Here is a 19,062-nt window from a genome sequence, read left to right as displayed (position 1 = left end):
TGTCCTGCTTTAAGACTTGCTTGTACATAACTATTTCCCTTCAATAACTGGCCTTATTTCTCTCTCCTCTCAGTCCCACAACAATGCCCAATGTGATTCACAGTATACTTTGCCCGTGATTTTAGGAAAGAGCAGAATCCTTAAATTAAATGAAGATAGGCTGGTCACAAACTAAACAACTCCTTCCCACTAGCCCTCAAATTAGGGAGTCATGTAAACATACTGATAAGGAAAGAAACTAAGCACCCAATTCAGGACATCTGAAATACTGCGCTAACTCTTATTCCATGTTATTCAATGTCCTTGGTGGTCCTTAAACGTCTTCTCTTGTTTATACTTGACTCACCTGGTCTCATCGCTTTACATATCATCCATATGCCAATGACTCTCACATTTGTTTTAGGCAACCAATCCATAGGTTCCAGACTCATGTATCAAACTGCCTGCTCAACATCTATGCCTGGATTTCTAAACAGGCAGAGCCAAGCTCCTAAACTTCTTCCTCAAACCTGCACCATTCTGGTCTCCACCATCTTAGTTATTGGCAACTCTATTCTTCCAATCGCTCAGTCATCCGTGATTCCTTTCTTTCTCCCATCTAACCCAGTAGTAAATCCTATGGGTCTACTTCCCAACTAGATGCCTAGATTTCCTCCCTGTCCCCTTCAATGTACTCATAATACAGATACCATAGCAAATTAAAATGTAAGTCAGATCATATCACTCCTCTGCTCAAAATCCTCCAATTATTTCTCATCTCACACAGAATAAATTCCAAAGTCTATACAATGGTTTACTGTACCATCTAATATGGTATCCACTAATCACATGTGGGTATCAACATTTTTTTCAGGTCTTTACTCAAATGTTGTCTTCTGAGTGAGGCATTCCTTTGGTACCCTATCTGAAATTTCACCTACGCTCCTTTTCTCCTTTACTTTTCTCCGTAGCATTTATCTCCACCTAATATATCATATATTCTGCTCATTTATCATGTTTATTGTCTCTCTCCCCCCAACTAAAGTAAGAGTTACATGACAGAGTTATACGTTTTTGGTTATTCTTTTCACTCTTCTATTCCCAGTGCTGAGGACAGTGACTAGTTCAGTAAGTATTTATTTTTAATAGTTGAATTAATGAATTTATATCTGTCTTTAATGACACATGAAGATAAATATACATTCACCCAGATGTTTACTTCCCTCCTTTAATCTCCCATATCCAAACATTTTTTTCCCATGCTCTCCTGGCTTGGGCTCAAACTTAAATGACAAGGATCTATGAAAGCAAATAATCTTCAAAACAGACCATAAACAATGGAGAATTAAATATATAAAAAAGAAATGGGGGAAGGTAAGGGTTAGATTCATTTAAAATGAACTTGGGAAGAACTCTGGAATAACTACAAAGACTAAACGGATATCACAAGTTCATATTTTAGATCTTTTCCTGTACTTCTGGTATGGGACACAGCTAAAGCTATTAAGAAATAAAAGTTTACCAACTAAAGCTCACGGTTATGGTGGAGAGAGACAGTAGGCACCCTTGGTTTGGAACTGTTCAGGTATTCAGGACATAGAAGGTTATTTCAAAATGAGGGCCATAAATAATAAGGGAGCAGAAGAAATCTTGTTCAGATCATAATTTTCTGATACTCTTCTAGTTTCAATGAAGAATTTAATTATTACAATGAAGACCTTAAAAGTTAGTATCTTATCAAGTATCAGTTATTTAAACTATAAGTTGACCAGGCATAAAATAATGGGTTTTGTCTCACAGATATTACGGGTTATATTAAATTTCTAAGAAATGGTACAGAATCATCATCCTGAGTTCACTTTATAATTTGTACTGCTGCCTTGTCCAAACTTCTGTAAACTGGAGAGCTATTCCTTACCTTCACTCTCTGAGCTGGAAAGCCTACGCTTGTGAACTCGTCTGATTTCTTTACCACGTCGTAAACTCTTCTGGGAACCATCACTTTCTGAATCTTCTTTGTAGTTAATTTGTCTTTTCTGGTTCCTCCTTGACCGCCTTCGACGAGTTTCTACAAAATCATCACTAAAACCATCACTAAAATCACTTTCTGTTAAAAAAAAAAAAAAAAAAAAAAGAGAGAGAAAGGAAAAAGAAATCAAGCACATTTTTTTAAAAAAAATTTATTTCTGGCCGTGCCATGCAGCACGTGGGATCTTAATTCCCTGCCCAGGGATTGAACCCGGGACTCCTGCATTGGAAGTGCAGAGTCTTAACCACTGGACCAGCAGGGAAGTCCCATCAAGTACAAATTTTAATTCCACTAAATAGAAAAGTAGTTAGCTTAGGTTATAAAAATATAAAGCTATTAGGCAGAGTTCAGTCATAACTTTTAAATGAACAGTAACTTTCATGTCTCTCATTTTCTTCTTAATAATATGAGTACATCTGGGGGGGCTTTAATGCCAAACCTCACAAATGTATCCTATTAGCAGTCAATCCTCAAGATTAAAAAATGTTTTACAGGGAATTCCCTGGCGGTTCAGTGGTTAGGACTCCGCACTCTCACTGCCAAGGGCCTGGGTTCAATCCCTGGTGGCGGAACTGATATCCTGCGGTGCGGCCAAAAAAAACCAAAAACAAAAACAAAAAAACCCTTTTTACATAATCCTTATCTCATACAACCTAGAGCTACCCAGTGAGCTGCATGGCTGCCACAACTGCTCTTCTTGGTGGATAGTTACTATTTTGCCTCATGATAATCTGCTATTTCTATATATATGTAGCTGTATGGCTACAGTCATAGCTTCACAATGTACTGCAGAGGTTAAACTTTCTAACCACAAAAAACTGATGAGCCTGTTTCAAATAAGTACAGAACTGGAGTTATATTTTTGCCTTTTTTCCATGCGGAATTAAAATCTGCTAAATACAGCTCATGGGACTACTTTAACTTTCAAAGCACTGCTAAATAGCACTATTCTTGTCATGTCACCTCTGATCAATAAACCAAAGTCACACTATGGCATTGTGTCAGAGCAGTTTTTCAGGAATGCTAACAAATTCCACTGAATCATCATACCTAGCTTTGTTTTCTAATGGATTTCAAATATTTCAAAACAGCTAGCCAGTAGTTTAAAGGGGTCCCCACTGGCCAAATCTAGGGCAAAGTGTATCAAAATAGTGATGGTAACATATCATATCCACCGACTGAAATAAGAATCTGTAAGTCCACACTGATACAAAGAAATAAATATATAGGGGAGAAGAGAAAGCTCTTCCTTACAGAACACCAAGTATTAAATATAAAAGGAAGGAAGGAGTTAGAAAACTCATGAATAAATGCTAAAGCTAGTGGGTGAAACATCTGATAAGGAACAGGATATTTACAGTCTCAGAATATCTTCCTATGAATTATTTATTAATTACAAAGGGAAAATAATAGACCTGGAGGACATACATTAACTCTGCCAAAAATGTATAACTAGAATCTAATCACGAGGATACAAAAACCCAAATGAGGTATGTTTTACAAAATAACTAGTGTGTATTTTTCAAAAATGCTACAGTCAACAGAGTTTGAGGAATATTACAGATTAAAGGAGACTAAAGAGACATGAATAAATGCAATATGTAATCCTGAACTATATACTTGACCAGGAAAAGATGTTTATATAAAGGACAACATTGGGACACCTGATAAAATTTGAATGTATACTGTTGATTAGATAATAGTATTTTATCAATAAAATTCCTGATTCTGATATTATACTGTAGTTATGTAGAACTCCACAAGCCTGGCCCAAGTTGGGGATATAACCCTGTCTCCTGTCTGTGGCACTTCCTCAGTAAGACGACAGCTACCTATCTGCCAATCCCATAAAGCACTCCTATCTGTTTTTTTACCTGCTGTGCCTCTCACTATTTATTTAGTTAATAGAGATAAGCATAAGCTATAATAACATCAACCACTGATAATTTATAAAAACAATCATAATCACTGATCATGATCTAAATGTTAGAGATAATTGGTGATCTTTCTCTAATAGCTGGACATCTGAGAAAAATGTTCTCAGATTATTAAGAATGATTCCCAAGAAACACTATGAAGGTAAAGTCTAGGCATGGAAACACTTGGCACCAAAAGGATTCAACACAATCCTAAATGAGTCTGGCATGAAGTTAACATATCCATCTGTATCTATCTTCTCAGATGTGCTTTATGTGAAAGATTTAATTACTGGTGAATCATAAGAATAGAACTCAAAGTTTCATCAGAAAGCTTATATTACAATTGAATGGAATTTTATTTTAAGAAATCTTAATTCCAGAAGTCATAAGAATTTACTGACTTGGTGAGATGTGGATACAAATTATTTTTACCAGAGTCTCTACTGTTCTCCTCAGATTCCTCCTCTTCATCATCATCGGAGTACTTTTTCTTTGGAGTCTTTCTCCGCAAACGCCTGCTTTGCCTCATTGGCCGGGAGGGATGTCGCCTTAGTCTTCGGCTACAGAAATCAGTGTCGCTGTCGTCATTAGATGGTGGGTCTTCTTCACTTTCATCTGGGTTCTCATCAGATACTACAAACTCATCTTGAGATCTGTCCAAGAGAAACCAAATGAATTATGATGGTACACTTAAAACCGTGAACCCGTTTTTGAGTTCTGAGTTCAAATTCTAACAAGTCCAGTGAATTATTAAGTAACGTTTAATGTAAAATATCCAGTTAACTGTATCAGTTTCCCTGTTTATAAAATGAAGAGATGTTTTGCCCCCTCTCCTTTTTTTTGAAGGAGTTATGAACATGAATGGATGCTGATTTTTGTACGTAAATTGCTTTGGCCTCTTGGGAAGTCCTCCACATACCTCAAATTCAACATGCCCAAAAGTGACCTCATTATTTCCTAACCTACTCCTCTCTTCTGTTCCCTAGCCTGGTATTTGGTACTGTCACCCATCCAGTAATTCAAAGCAGAAACATGGTATTTATCCTAATTTCTTTCTCCCTTTTCATTTCTCACATCTAATCAATGACTAATTCCTCCCGAGTCTATCTCATAAAGATAATATCTCAAACCTGATACCTCTTCTCAGTTCAGGCTCTCATATCCCATCTAAACTACTACAGCAATTCCCCAAAGTCTCTTTAATCTCTACACTCATTTCCCCTCAGTAAATCCTCCGAACGAATGCCAGGATGAATCTTTCTAAAACATAAACCTCATATTAGTCTGGTATTTAAAACCATTCAGTGGGTTTTCATCATCTTCAGGAAAGAGTCCAAATTCTTATGCATGACAAACAAAATACTCCATCATCTGGTTCCTTTTTATGTCTTGGCCACATTTCCAGCAGGGCACTTTCTGCTGCTTCCTCAATTCTTTTTATCCTGACACACCAGCAGTTTCCTAAATATTCTATGACGTTTTATGCCTGGCTGCCCTGGACAGGATTTCTCTGCTTAGAATACTTTCTTTCCTTCACTGCTTCTAATCTCAAATTCATCAATCTGCCCAATTCATTCTTCACATTTCAGATAAAGCTTTATTTCTACTCTGAGGCTTTCCTTGACCTCCCTGGACTGATCTGGCCCTTCTCTGTACCCTGATTTATGTTTTAGTAGCAATCATGCAGAATGACTTTTTTGTGGTTTATATGTTTGTTTCCTCCACTAAACAATGAGAGGAGAAACTCTGTGGTATTCTTTCCATACCTGTTCTGCAGGGAAGCCTTTCCTGATCTTCCATACTGAATTACTTGCCCCAACCCAAACCCCTATGGGTCACCAGAGAATAGTTTCTAAATACTCATACCTGTCCACTTCTCACATTTGACTGGGAACCTCTCATGGTCATGGTGGCAGAAGGTGGCACAGAGGTACACCACAAATGAATGCTAACTGCTGTTCATGAAATTTAAATACAATGTTGAATATTAAACCAACAAGCATAGGGACTTCCCTTCCCTGGTCCAGTGGTTAAGACTCGGCACACCCAATGCAGGGGGCACAGGTTCGATCCCTAGTTGGGGAACTAAGATCCCACATGCTGCATCGTGTGGGCCACCCCCAAAAAACAAACAACCCATAAAACTTCGTTTTAATCTAGAAAGAACCAAAATCAGCATCGCTGAATTTGTTTCAAGTATCCTGAAAACAGATTGTCTATGTGCATGAAGGACAAAAGCTCCATCAGAGCAGGGCCGAGCTTATCTGGTAGGCCTGTTCAAGCCTGGACGCAGAGAATGGGATCTACTGACAGACCACGCACCCATCACTGATCTTGAATTCATCCTCACTCTCTTCTTCATCCAGGTTGCTGTCACTGTCCAGATCATTTAGTCGCCGGCGTTTCTTCCGGCGAGCAGCAGCTGCCCTCTGGGGTCGTTTATTTTCTTTTCTTTCTTCATCCAAAATAGTAGAGATATCTTTTCCACGGTGGCCAGTGATAGTGGAGATATCTTTTCCTCGGCCAACTCCTGAGTCCAGGGGGAAGGGTGTAGGGCAGGTGAGAGAGAGACAAGTATATGTTTATTAAAAGCTTCCCTTTAATATCTACAGATTGTCCTTAGCAGATTTTCATTCGATTTATTTTCTTCCTACAGATATGCAATTTTCTCACAACTTTAGCTGACTGAGCTCTCTTTTGTTTATCCTACTAAATAGAAGTTTACTATGTAGAGAACGTGCTTCTTCAAAAATTTTGGTATGATTCATGTACCATAATATTCACCCTTTTAAAGTGTATAATTCATAGGTTTTTAGTATAGTCACGAAGTTGTGCAACCATCACCACTAATTCCAGAGCATTTTTATCACCCCAAAAAGAAACCTCATACCTATCAGCAGTCACTCAAGAATCTCTTCTTGGGGCTTACCTGGTGGTGCAGTGGTTGAGAATCTGTCTGCTAATGCAGGGGACACGAGTTCGAGCCCTGGTCTGGGAAGATCCCACATGCCACAGAGCAACTAGGTCCGTGAGCCACAACTACTGAGCCTGTGCGTCTGGAGCCTGTGCTCCGCAACAAGAGAGGCCGCAATAGTGAGAGGCCCGCGCACCGCAATGAAGAGTGGCCCCCCTTGCCACAACTAGAGAAAGCCCTCGCACAGAAATGAAGACCCAACACAGCAAAAAGTAAAAAATAAATTAAAAAAAAAAAAAGAATCTCTTCTTGAAAGCTGTCTTTTGGATGTGGCTTTAGAAAGAGGCCAATCCATTTTTAAATTTTTTTTTTAAACTGTGTTTGCAGGGCAGAGAAAGTGAGAATTTAGCAGCAAAGATATACATAAGGCACACATGTCTGGAAAAGCTAGTGACTTCTTCAGTTTTACTACAAACAGCCTACTTATTATTAATCCTTTCTAGAGCTTTCATAATAACACTGGAGCACTGGTGATTTCCTACATAGCTCTTTAATTAAATTATCTTCAAATTCTTCTATTTTAATGTCACCCATTGAAGACTATGAAATTAATAAATTGATTTTTAATTTAAAGCAATCATTTAGATTCTGATTATCCACAATTTTTGTGACTTTGTAGCAGCAGTGATCTAAAAATGGAAAGACAACTGCAAAGTTTTCTGTTTGGAAGCAGAAGAAAATTTTTTAATCTAGGGAAGAACATTTAACCTAGGGAGGAACATTTATGTTTCATATCAGATTACAAAATAATACTACTTTTAACATAATTAGAAGCTCTGAGTCTATACATTGACACCGTGTCCAGAGATTATTTTCAGTCTCAGACAGTTAACATCAGTAGTGATCGTGATACATACTGAGGAGAATAAGAAAATATGCTTGCTCACTGCTTCTAATCAGGGCATTTTAGTTAACATATTGGCCGAGTTAGATGAAAAAGAGAGAATGATAAACACATACCTCCTCCATCAGCCTCTTTAATATCATCTTCTATAGCTTCATCAATTGCTTCGTCAAACTCATCAAATCTAAAATACATACAACAATCACATTACAGCCTGTCCTGGCATATGGGTTAGGAAAATTGCCTCTGAAGTAAAAAAGGGCTGAATGTGAAACTGCTCTCTGCTACTCTGGGGCTGTGGGACTTGGATTAGACCACCTCAGTCCTGTTAACCTCAATTTCTTTGGTAAAACAGAGTTTTGTAAATCAGTATCTAATTCTAAGTTGTTCTTCATTTTCAAAGATCACCTATACCAGGCAGCAACAAATATTTTTGTAATGGGCTTTGTAGACTGTACAATCTCTGTCGTAACTACTCAACTCTGCCATTGTAGTGCAAAATCAGCCACAGACAATATAAGTGAATGAAAAGTAGCTGTGTTCCAATATAACTTTATTTATAGACACTGTGATTTGAATTTCATGTAATTTCCAAATAATTTTATCCTTCTGGTTCTTTTTTCAACCATTTATAAATGTAAAAACCACTCCTAGGTCACGTGCTATACACAAACTGGCAGTGAGCTGGATTGGCCCACAGGCCAACCCGATTATACAAATCATATGACAAGGTAAACTGAACAAAATCTGTGTTCCAGAAATAATACTAAGTGTGAGAAGTATACTACTGTTGTTATTAAAGATTATATTATTATTATTATTACTGAAATTCATATACAGATGGTCAGAATTTTAAAACTAGGTAAACATACTTTATCTCACAAGGGCTATTTCCTCCAACTTAAAGCAAAAAACCAAGACTAGATGATTCCTAAGATTTATTCACATACAAAACTCCTTTCACTTTAGAACTGAGGTGACCAAAAGAAAAAGTGACTTGAAGATCATGTAAATATGGTAATTACTAGCCACATGTGGCTATTTATATTTAAAATAATTAAACTAAAAAATGCTGTTCCTCACTAGCCACATTTCAAGTGCTCAACAGTGACATATGACTACTGATTGCCATACTGGACAGCAAAGTAACAGAACATTTCCATAACCACGGTAAATTGGACAGCATTGGATTAAAGTTACACAGTGATTAACAACAGAGTTAAGACCAATAGCCAGGACTTCCCTGGTGGCGCAGTGGTTAAGAATCTGCCTGCCAACGCAGGGGACACGGGTTTGATCCCTGGTCCAGGAAGATCCCATGTCCTGCAAAGCAATTAAGCCCGTGTGCCACAACTACTGAGCCTGTGCTCTGGAGCCCGCGAGCCACAACTACTGAGCCCATGCGCCACAACTACTGAAGCCCGCGAGCCTAGAGCCCGTGCTCCGCAACAAGAGAAACCACCACAATGAGAAGCCCGCACACTGCAACGAAGACCCAACGCAGCCAAAAAGAAAAAAAGAATAAAATCAAAAATCCTTAAAAAAAAAAACAATGACTAATAGCCAAATATTTTGCCTTTTGAGTTGAGAAGCTCATTACAGCTATAGATTTCCTCTCTAGGAAAATATAACTACACAAACATAACATTTTACATATAATTTCAGAGGATTCACAAGTTTCAGGTTAAGAACTCTTCTTCTACATATTTTTACATGCAACAGTTTACTTCCAATTTTTTCATGATTATAAACAATGCTATGAAAAACATTCTTATAGATATAGCTTAGCTTTTCCTTAAGATAAATTCTGAGAAAGTAAAAATCTGTGTATCTATTCATCAGGCTAGAATAACAGATTCAGATATAGCCAGATATAAAGTTAATGGAAAACAGGATTTCTCCGAAGGACAAGATGCAGCTGTAAAGTGCCATAACAATCTATTTCTTTGAGCCACTACTACTTTCTTACTGAGACACTCTGTTTTCTAAATTCAGAGACCATCAGAATCCTTGGACAAAGGAAATTATAGCACTAAGAATGAAACACCCACCCCTGCCTAGAGGATCTAAGTCAGTTTTAACACAAATAAGCAGCCTTGATTTACATTCCAGATTCAGAGTTTGGATAAGGGGTTGGACACAACACTCCACACTCTATCTTCATTGTTTTCAAGTAAATAGGACCCTTTGTCTACCATGCCGTACACATATGATACTGACCCTTTCACAGTCCTGCTTTGCTTTGAGCCTTACTCTTCATTTAAATTTCACCTAAACTCTACCATTCCTCAGTATCTTTTCATAACTCTATCTTTTCTTTTGTTTGGTGAGATGCCCCTTGGTTCCACTATGAGATTTTGTTGGATTATAGGTTTGTTCCTGGTATTCTTGCTACAAATAAAATTGTTGGCTTAAAGGCATACAAATTGTTCTTCAAGGGTTGTAGCAATTTAAAATACAACCATGAAGTGAATTTTACCGTTAAGATTTTTTTGCTAATACGGAAAAACAAAATTATTTTGTTCCTTAATTTTAATTTGAATACCCAGTAAAGCCAATATTATTTTCATGTTTACTGGTCATTTTTACTTTTTCATTCGCAAGTACTGGTTTGTGTCCTTTCTCCATTTTACTAGCCAGTATATTCATCTTTCCTTACAGATCTGTAAGAGCTTTTTATGCATTAAAGATTTTAACATCTTTGTCATATGTTGCAGTTATTGCTATCCAAAGTATATTCCTCACCCCCCCCTTTTTTTGGGCCACGCCGTGGCATGCGGGATCTTAGTTCCCCAACCAGGGATCAAACCAATGCTCCCTGCAGTGGAAGTGCTGAGTCTAAACCACTGGACCACCAGGGAAGTCCCCAAAGTGTATTTCCCCTTTAACCTTTGCTTATTTTTTCAAGTTTTGAGACAGGAAAACTGACATTTTGTCCTGCTATCATTACAAATATGTGCCCATCCCATCCCCAGTCAGCATCCCTCTCAAATAAACAAACACAAATCATGCTGTCTAGTTCTAGTCTTCAAAATACATGGAAACTTAATTTTTCTTAAGGAACTGATTTCCTAACAAAAATGGCTTTTTATCCTTTTCTTCAGAAATGTTAATGTCTGAAGTATGCAACAGTCTTTGCAGACACCATGTGGAAAAACTATTTCCACTATGAAAAAAACTATATACTCACTGTTATTTTAAAAACTCATAAGCCATTCCTTTTGAATTTTAACTCCTTTACAAAATTCCTTTGCAACCAAACATTTTCTTTTGTAAGTGCTTTTTGTCTGAGTCTTTCTTAATTTTATATAATCAAAGTTCCTTTTCACTATTTTTTCTGTGTTTGGTGTTATACTTAAAAAGTTGCTCCTTACATAAGAATATGTATCTTCCTTACCTCCTTTTGGGAACTAGGCAGGGTATAAATAAATGAATCACACAATACATATTATGATAAAAAACATAGTTTATATTACTGTTATATAATTTTAAGCTGAAGGGATCATCTGGGTTAGTTCACCATCATAGGTATGTCAACCAAGACCCAGGGAAATGGACCAACCACTCAAAGATACATGGCTAATTAGTGGCGTGGTGAGGGCTATAATCTGAAGTCTTCTGGCCCCCAATCCAATGCTCCTTCCAGTCAACTTTGACATCATCCTCTGTTAGGAGCTATAAGAATCCGATAAACAATTATTAAATGATAGTAGTGATGAAATTTTTTTTGGGGGGGAGGGTTTCTTTTCTGTGTTGATATATTAAGTGCTTTAGATTTTACCCTCACAACAGTCCCATTGCAACCCATGTACAAAGTAAATTCTAGGTGTATTTATTAGAGCTTGAATATGACGAATAAAACTTAAAAAAAATATATTAGGGGCTTCCCTGGTGGCACAGTGGTTGAGAGTCCGCCTGCCGATGCAGGGGACACGGGTTCGTGCCCTGGTCCGGGAAGATCCCATATGCCGCGGAGCGGCTGGGCCCGTAAGCCATGACCGCTGAGCCTGCGCGTTGGGAGCCTGTGCTCTGCAATGGGAGAGGCCACAGCAGTGAGAGGCCCGCGTACCGAAAAAAAAAAAAGAAAAAGAAAAAGAAAAAATTACTAACAAGCAGAAGGAAAAAAGAAAAACTGAGAAGAGACATACAAATGCACAACAAGCACATGAAAAGATGCTCAACATCACCAACCATCAAGGAAATGCAAATCAAAATCATAAGACATCACCTCACATCTGCTAGGATGGCCGCCATGAAAAAAACAAAAGCAGACAAGTGTTGGCAAGGACGTGGAGAACCCAGAAACCCTGTACACTGCTGGTGGGAATGGAAAATGGTGCAGCTGCCATGGAAAACAGCATGGCGGTTCCTCAAAAAAAACAAAAACAGAACTACCATATGATCCAGCAATCCCACTTCTGGGTATATACCCAAGATGAAATGCTAATAAAACAAATTTCTTCTCCCATTGAAAACCACAATTACATCAGGATTGAAAGACAATACAGTTCCCCTATGATGCTTGTTCTGATAATGTAAATTTGTTCCAACATAACTGATATATTAGGAAATAATTCAAGCATAACATGTATTTCATACTTGCTTATATATAATTTTCCTTGTGAGAAACACTAGGTAAATGTAGAAAACTGCACCAGCTGTGTAGGAATACACAAAACAAACACGTGCACACACCTTACAAATATTTACCAGCTACCCAAGCTCATCATGTGTGTTATAAGCTAGAGCCATCTGCATCTGGTATTACAACTTTCTGGCTGATTTCAAATAACTCTCCTTCTACCACTACACAACAATTTACAAACTGCAACTCTCCTCACAATCACTTCCACAGACAAGCTTCACGTCTTTTTTCAACATAAAATGTCATATTTATTGTAGTACTTGTTATTTCTTAACCACTTAAGATGTGTCAAATGGTACTCCCATTGTTATCTTTTTTTTTTAATGTGTCACTAATGAAGTTTTTGAGTGTGTGACCCTAACTCCATATTTCCCATAATCCCTATAGTTTTTGTGCAATTTTGCACACAATGGCAATTTTTAGGAATGCATTTGTTGTGTTTTAGTAGAATTGACTTTAACACTTGCACTTTCCATTAGTAGGTTTTGACTTCACTAGTTTTAATGATTTTATTAAAAAACGGTACTTTTTCAAAGTTTTTTTTTTTAAGGAATAAGATGGACGCCATTCCCCTAAATATTAAGGATTTTACTCTTACTGATCCTACTGCATTTTATTTTATTTATAACGGTTTATGGAAAAACCCAAACAAACTTTTCGGCCAACCCAAAATAAAGTTTTAACAATAACAACAGAAACTACACAAGGGGAACTCTTTCATGATCACTGACAAAAGTTTATAAACAGGAAACAAGCTTAAAGTTCTATAAAATCAACTCTGTTTTCCATCTCCAGTTATTCAAGTTAAAAGATTGTTTTGGTGTTGTTTAACAATGGTCTAAAATAATTAAAATATCATTTATTTATTATTTGAGTGAGACAGGGTGGTTTCGTGGAAAGAACACTAGACGAACAAACAATTAGGAGATAATGTTTTAGTCTAGGTTTAGCTACTAACAGAGTGACTATGGAAAAATCTCTCTCTGATATTTCTGGTGGCAGATGGTAAACCAGACTATATTTATTGAGTCTCTCAATAGGCACTGATGGAGCACTATGCTAGCTGTAAAGAACAGAGGGATGCATAACACGGACATGGTACTTACCTTCATGTTAACAGTATAGTGCGGGAGAGCAATATTAATCAAAAAATTAAAATCACGATTGTTACAAATATAGAAGTACTTTCAAGAAAAAAAACTGGTTGCTATGAGGGCATATATAGAGGGGTTTGATTAAGAGAGGACTGTTAACAAGGTAAAAAACAGGAGGGAAATTCAAGTAAACAGTCTACACAAAGGGACCGAAAGAAGACAGTGTGGCTAAGCTGAGAGAGTAAGGGAAAATGTGGATGAGGTGGAGCTGAAAGGCTAAGTGCAAGGCAGGCTATGCAGTGCCTGTGGGCCTTGTTAAAGGCATCGGTTTTTATCCCCAGAGCTACAGAAATTGGACAAAGTATGTTAAACAGAAGAGGATAACACGAGCAAATTACATTTGGAAAAGATGATGTTGGCTGCTCTAAAATTCTATGATTCTAAAGACGGTAAGTAAGAAATATATATACAATTTCTAATCATCACTGTCATTGTAATGGGAAAAGCATATACTTTGGGGTCAGGTTGTTTCAAAAACATTTTCCACTCCTTCATTCTCACAGATTTCATACCTATAACTTATACATTTCCGTGTTCTTGTTGACCTCCTTTCAAGCAAGTTTGCTTTGGATTTTTTGGAATCTTTTTTCTTTTCTTCATGATCTTCAGAAAAATCTGGCTCCTGATTTAAAAATATGATAATAAGTATATAGGTTATTAATCACAACAGAACAAAGTTCCTTGGAATTAATAGCTTTCTAATGTCCATCTAGGCAGCACATGTGAAAGGTTTAAAAAAAGTGAAATGATTCCCATAAAACTGAATAAACATGGCAACACTAAGTACAGAGATTAAAAAGAATATTGGTGATCAAAGAATGAAAACACTTCTGTATTAAACTTATGCTTTTGTGAGTTTATAATTACCTCTTTTAAAACAATCATGATGAAGTCTATCCACCGATAATGAAACTTAACACACGTAAATCAAAAGATATGCTGAATAAATGAAATAATGGGTTTAGAAGAAGAAAGGGGCAAGGTGCTCCAGAAAAATAACTAACCAAGACAGGTTATTTCAGTGTGTGATTTAATTAAGCCTGAATGAAACTGCATATGAAACTAAGAAAATTTCTTCATTTCAAATGAATATCATGTTACATATACTTTCACTCATGAGATAGCTTTCTCAATTATAAATTAGATTAATAACTGCAAAACAATGGTATCCCTTCAAAGAAACTGAACTGTAAGAACACAAATTGAAGTTTCTGATAACCCCCAAAGCAGGGAATTAAAAACCAAATCTCCCTGAACTATTTTTTAGTCACTTCACATAAATAGCACATAAAGAAGCTAAAAACGAATCACCCAATTTAGGGTACAAAAAAAAAAAAAATAGAACATAAACTCCGTGGGGTGAGCTTTAAACTTGGTTTGGATGTGACATTACATTTTGGGGCTATCTGCATACACATAATTTTAATCATGAGGGAAATGGGTGATTTCTTTTTTGTGTGTGTGTGGTATGTGGGCCTCTCACTGTTGTGGCCTCTCCCGTTGCGGAGCACAGGCTCCGGACGCGCAGGCTCAGCAGCCATGGCTCACAGGCCCAGCCGCTCCATGGCATGTGGGATCTTCCCGGACCGGGGCACGAGCCCGTGTCCCCTGCATCGGCAGGCGGACTCTCAACCACTGCGCCACCAGGGAAGCCCTGGGTGATTTCTTTAAGGTGCTAAATTTTCATTTTTAATAAAATAGGTATACTATATATTTAAAACCACTCATATTACATAAAGTGAGTTAAATTTTAGAACAATTTTGGCAGTCTCCTCTTTAAAAATACTATAAACCAGAAACTTACTTGTGGAGGAATGATGTTTTCAATACTGATACCCACATACACCAAGCGTTCTTTCCTTTAAGTAAAAAACAAAAAAGCACACAAAGTGAGATTTGCTAAAAATAAAATTGTTATGAAAACATTACTAACACAGATAATACTAAAATTATGATTCATGGTAACAGCAGAAGCTAGGTCACAGACATGTTAGTTATTATCCATGAAACTTATAATATTGGTATCTGTGGCAGGCACAAAACTTCCTAAAGGTATGAAAACTTAGCTTTAGAAGTGACTTATGCCAGGTAAAATAAAACCTGTAAGTGAAACAGACAATGAAATTTGATGAAAGGAGTCATGCTTGTGACTCACTGATGAAGTGATTAGATGGAACACCAACTCTGGACAAACTGGATCTTTGTTATGCTGGAAGTTCTCAGTAATATCGTATGTGAATGATTCTAAGACCATCCACTTCTTGTTTGCAGAGAAGAAAACCAGCAATACAGCCATATGTCTCTGCACCCTAGGATGCTTACAACAAAGATATCTTCAGAGCCAGTTAAGACTTCTCCAGAAAATGTGGATTTATGGGCACTAATGACATAGAGTTTCATTTCAAAGAAATCTTTGTTGATTTTAATTCAACAAATTTTACACAACGAATTGCTATACAGAACAGAAGCTTTCTCTGGTTCTCCCAAAGTTAATTCAAATACACCAAGAACAGCTGAGCTTTTACATATGTGCCAGTGTATGTTCAACTAAACAGAAATAGTAACCACTCTTCCTCCCTTTATTTGTGATGTCCCATATAGGACATTAATGATCCAGTTGTGTGGGTCCTTTAGAACACAGCCTTTACTGCCCCATAAACCCTGGGTTAACAAGAATTTTATAGTCTTTTTAAGAGATGGGTTATGAAGCTATTAAATAAAACTGGCATGTAAGAAAATAAAGTTATTTTAATCAAAACTTTAAAAAAAATTAGTACAGTTAATGAACTAAAAACTAGGAAAGGAAGAACAGTACTAGCTGAAATTAATAGGAAAGGCTACGTGGATAATTCAAAACTTCAGCTCTCTGTTATTAAATATGTTTGACATGTCCCTCTTTACATTAACCAAGTTTATTGTGGTATCAGTTTCCTCAAAAGCTCTATTTTCACTTGACCATTATTTCTCTTCTCAACTCAACGGAAAAAACACTTGTTCCATGTTAGGTCTTGACTTGTGTCAGGCTTGGAAATTGACAGGTAAGTGAGACATAGTTCTTGCCCTCACAATTATTTAACAACTAACTGTAGTCCATTATGAACAGGTATAATGGAAATGAGAAAAAGGAATGGATTTTCTCTGAAGAGCTGAGAAACTCGGGAAGGCTTTAAATAGGTGGTAATATCTGAGTAAGATCTTGAAGGTAGGTATGATTTCTCATCAAGGCATTCTCTTGCTCAGTAATCTTATGGAAAGTCACATCTTCCATTCTATCTCACCACCTAGCTCAATGATCATATTGGGCCCAGACCTTATTATTACCAATAACCACACGCTTTCTAAAATTTCAATTTCAAGGAACCTGTTCTCTGACTTCTACTGACTCACTTTCCAGCTCACTCCCTCTGTTACACTGATTTCAACCATTCCCTGACTCCAGTGGGACCTCTATCCATTGACCCTACCCTTTTTTCACTGTCCGGCACTCCCTTTGTGTCCTTACTTTCCCCCTTACCTGGCTTAGACTCCATGGTCCATCATTACAAATACTCCTTTGCATACACTCCCAAATTCCTTGTCTCTTTCTCTCCTTCCCTCTGTTATATTACCTGGAAAATTCCAACCCTGATTAAATCCAACTCTCTGCTAGCAAAGCACTAGTAACAGTACTTTGGAAGTACATAGCTATTTGAATTCCCAATAATTTCTGGCACGAAGTCCAGGAAGGGACATTTACATATCAGCTGAATGGACTTCTGAAACATGAGATTTCACAGAGCATCACAGCTCCAGCTCTGTAGACAGTTGCTGGCTAGTTACTAATTACTCACTGACACATCCTTCTTTTCCACCATACCGTAGAGCCACATATCATACACCTCATGTTGATTACATTGCCCAGCATAAAGCAGGTGCTCAATAAATGTTCATTAAATGTTGACTAAAAGAACAAACAAGGGGAAAGATGCTCTAGCGCTATGACATAGACAGTAAGCAAGGCTCTAAGTTGTTAGGATGAATGCTAGAGAAATTATTTCACAGATTTGAAACAGGATGAATAAAAATGCTCACTTTTAAAAAGAGATGAAGTCACCTGTATTTACAGTTAATATATTATTTACTTTAGAAACATACATATTTTGCTATTTAGAGCTCCTAATATATACATATATTAGGAGTTATAAATAATGAAAGCTTTGTTAACCAGATTTTTGGGGGAATTCACAAACAACAGTAACAGTTAACTTGCCTTGTTAGAGTGGTCTCGTATAGGATTTAGTGTGATGTAAAGGCACAATAACAGATGTCCTCTTAAAGGATGACATTTAAGTAAAGAGGATTACCAAGGATAGAAGAGAAAGTAGATGAACTAGTAAATGGGAGACCAATAATATAAACAAATGTGGCACATTTTAACATAAATTTCTAAAACTGAAAGTATTTCTTAACTGCAGCAGCATATTCTAAAGTGTGTGAGGCAAGAGTAAAATATACGTTCACCAATCTTTCCACACAGAAAATGTACAAGCATCACAGGCCTCCAAAGAATAAACGGATATAATGTGAGTATGAGACAAACTCTTAGTGGTTTACATTCTTGGCTTTTAGAGAGAATCTACTTTCTTCCAAGTCCTTAAAGGGTGAGCCTATTAGCTATCTACACTGCTAAGTCAGATCAGCTTCAGAACATGAACTCATTTCTCAGAAGGGCAGGCAGATTGCAGGAAGACCGAGTCTAATTTTTAATTATGATTTAATTTGAAGCATCCTTAGTTAGATCTTTTCCAGTGTCAAAAATTATGACAGGAGCAGTTCGTACATCAAAATAGTCCTAATAACTGTATACAGGACTGTTAGTTCCTAAATATAAAGGTATTTAGACAACCAATTAAAAAAAAAGTACTACTTTTATCTCCTAGTGAACTTCAGAGATAAACTTTGCCTTTAAACTAAGCAGCATACATCATGAGCCAGAGAGAGCTCAAGGTGAGCAGTAAAGAGGAAAAAGGATCTAGAAGTTGAACTCATTTTTAAGGTTCAACTTGGCACAAAGTGTGTGGACTATGGAATGAGCAGACTGTCTCAACGCAAACTAAAGTTTTGAGGGGAATACTATGTGACAGGAGGTAAAAGTTAAAGTAGCAGCAAATGAAGGAGCAATCAGGAGACACTGCTTAGATTTTTCTCAGATGGGCATCAAGTCCTACTGATTAATCCTCTGAAAATTCTCTTCAACCTCTCTACTGTATTATCATGATGACTGCTCTAGTTCAGGCCTCACTGGCTCTCACAGACTTTATTCCAACAGCCTCAACTCTAATTCCTTCTTCTTACTGTTACCAGGGCATTTTTTCTGAAATAAAATTCTGGTTATGCACATCCCTCCTCTGATGGCTCCCCCATGCCTCTAGAGAATAATTCAAATTTCCTAGCCAGTTATGCAAAGCTGTTCACAATTTGGCCTCAGTTTCCTTTATAGCTTCATCCCCCACCACTCTTTTACACTCTCTCTGCTTGT

General features: G+C 37.2%; 1 protein-coding gene and 1 non-coding gene across 2 annotated transcripts in view; both read right to left on the bottom strand.

The window, feature by feature from the left end:
* RSF1 (remodeling and spacing factor 1) overlaps positions 1-19,062 on the bottom strand; it is a 163,189-nt gene that overhangs the window by 1,382 nt on the left and 142,745 nt on the right. Inside the window, exons 10-15 of the mRNA XM_029207839.1 lie at positions 15,349-15,403; positions 14,057-14,166; positions 7,862-7,929; positions 6,250-6,457; positions 4,360-4,580; positions 1,898-2,086 (exon numbers count right to left, since the gene is read on the bottom strand). Of these exons, the coding sequence (XP_029063672.1) occupies positions 1,898-2,086; positions 4,360-4,580; positions 6,250-6,457; positions 7,862-7,929; positions 14,057-14,166; positions 15,349-15,403 (851 nt within the window). The remainder of the gene's footprint in view (positions 1-1,897; positions 2,087-4,359; positions 4,581-6,249; positions 6,458-7,861; positions 7,930-14,056; positions 14,167-15,348; positions 15,404-19,062) is intronic.
* On the bottom strand, positions 2,198-2,270 carry TRNAG-UCC. Its single transcript has one exon. It is a non-coding gene; the product is annotated as a tRNA-Gly (tRNA).

The sequence above is a fragment of the Monodon monoceros genome, unplaced genomic scaffold, assembly GCF_005190385.1.
Source record: "Monodon monoceros isolate NGI ecotype Baffin Bay Population unplaced genomic scaffold, NGI_Narwhal_1 Super_Scaffold_7, whole genome shotgun sequence".
In the NCBI taxonomy this organism is placed as follows: domain Eukaryota; kingdom Metazoa; phylum Chordata; class Mammalia; order Artiodactyla; family Monodontidae; genus Monodon; species Monodon monoceros.
The sequence above is the reverse complement of the archived record's forward strand: the minus strand, read 5'-3'. Positions and strand labels throughout refer to the sequence as shown.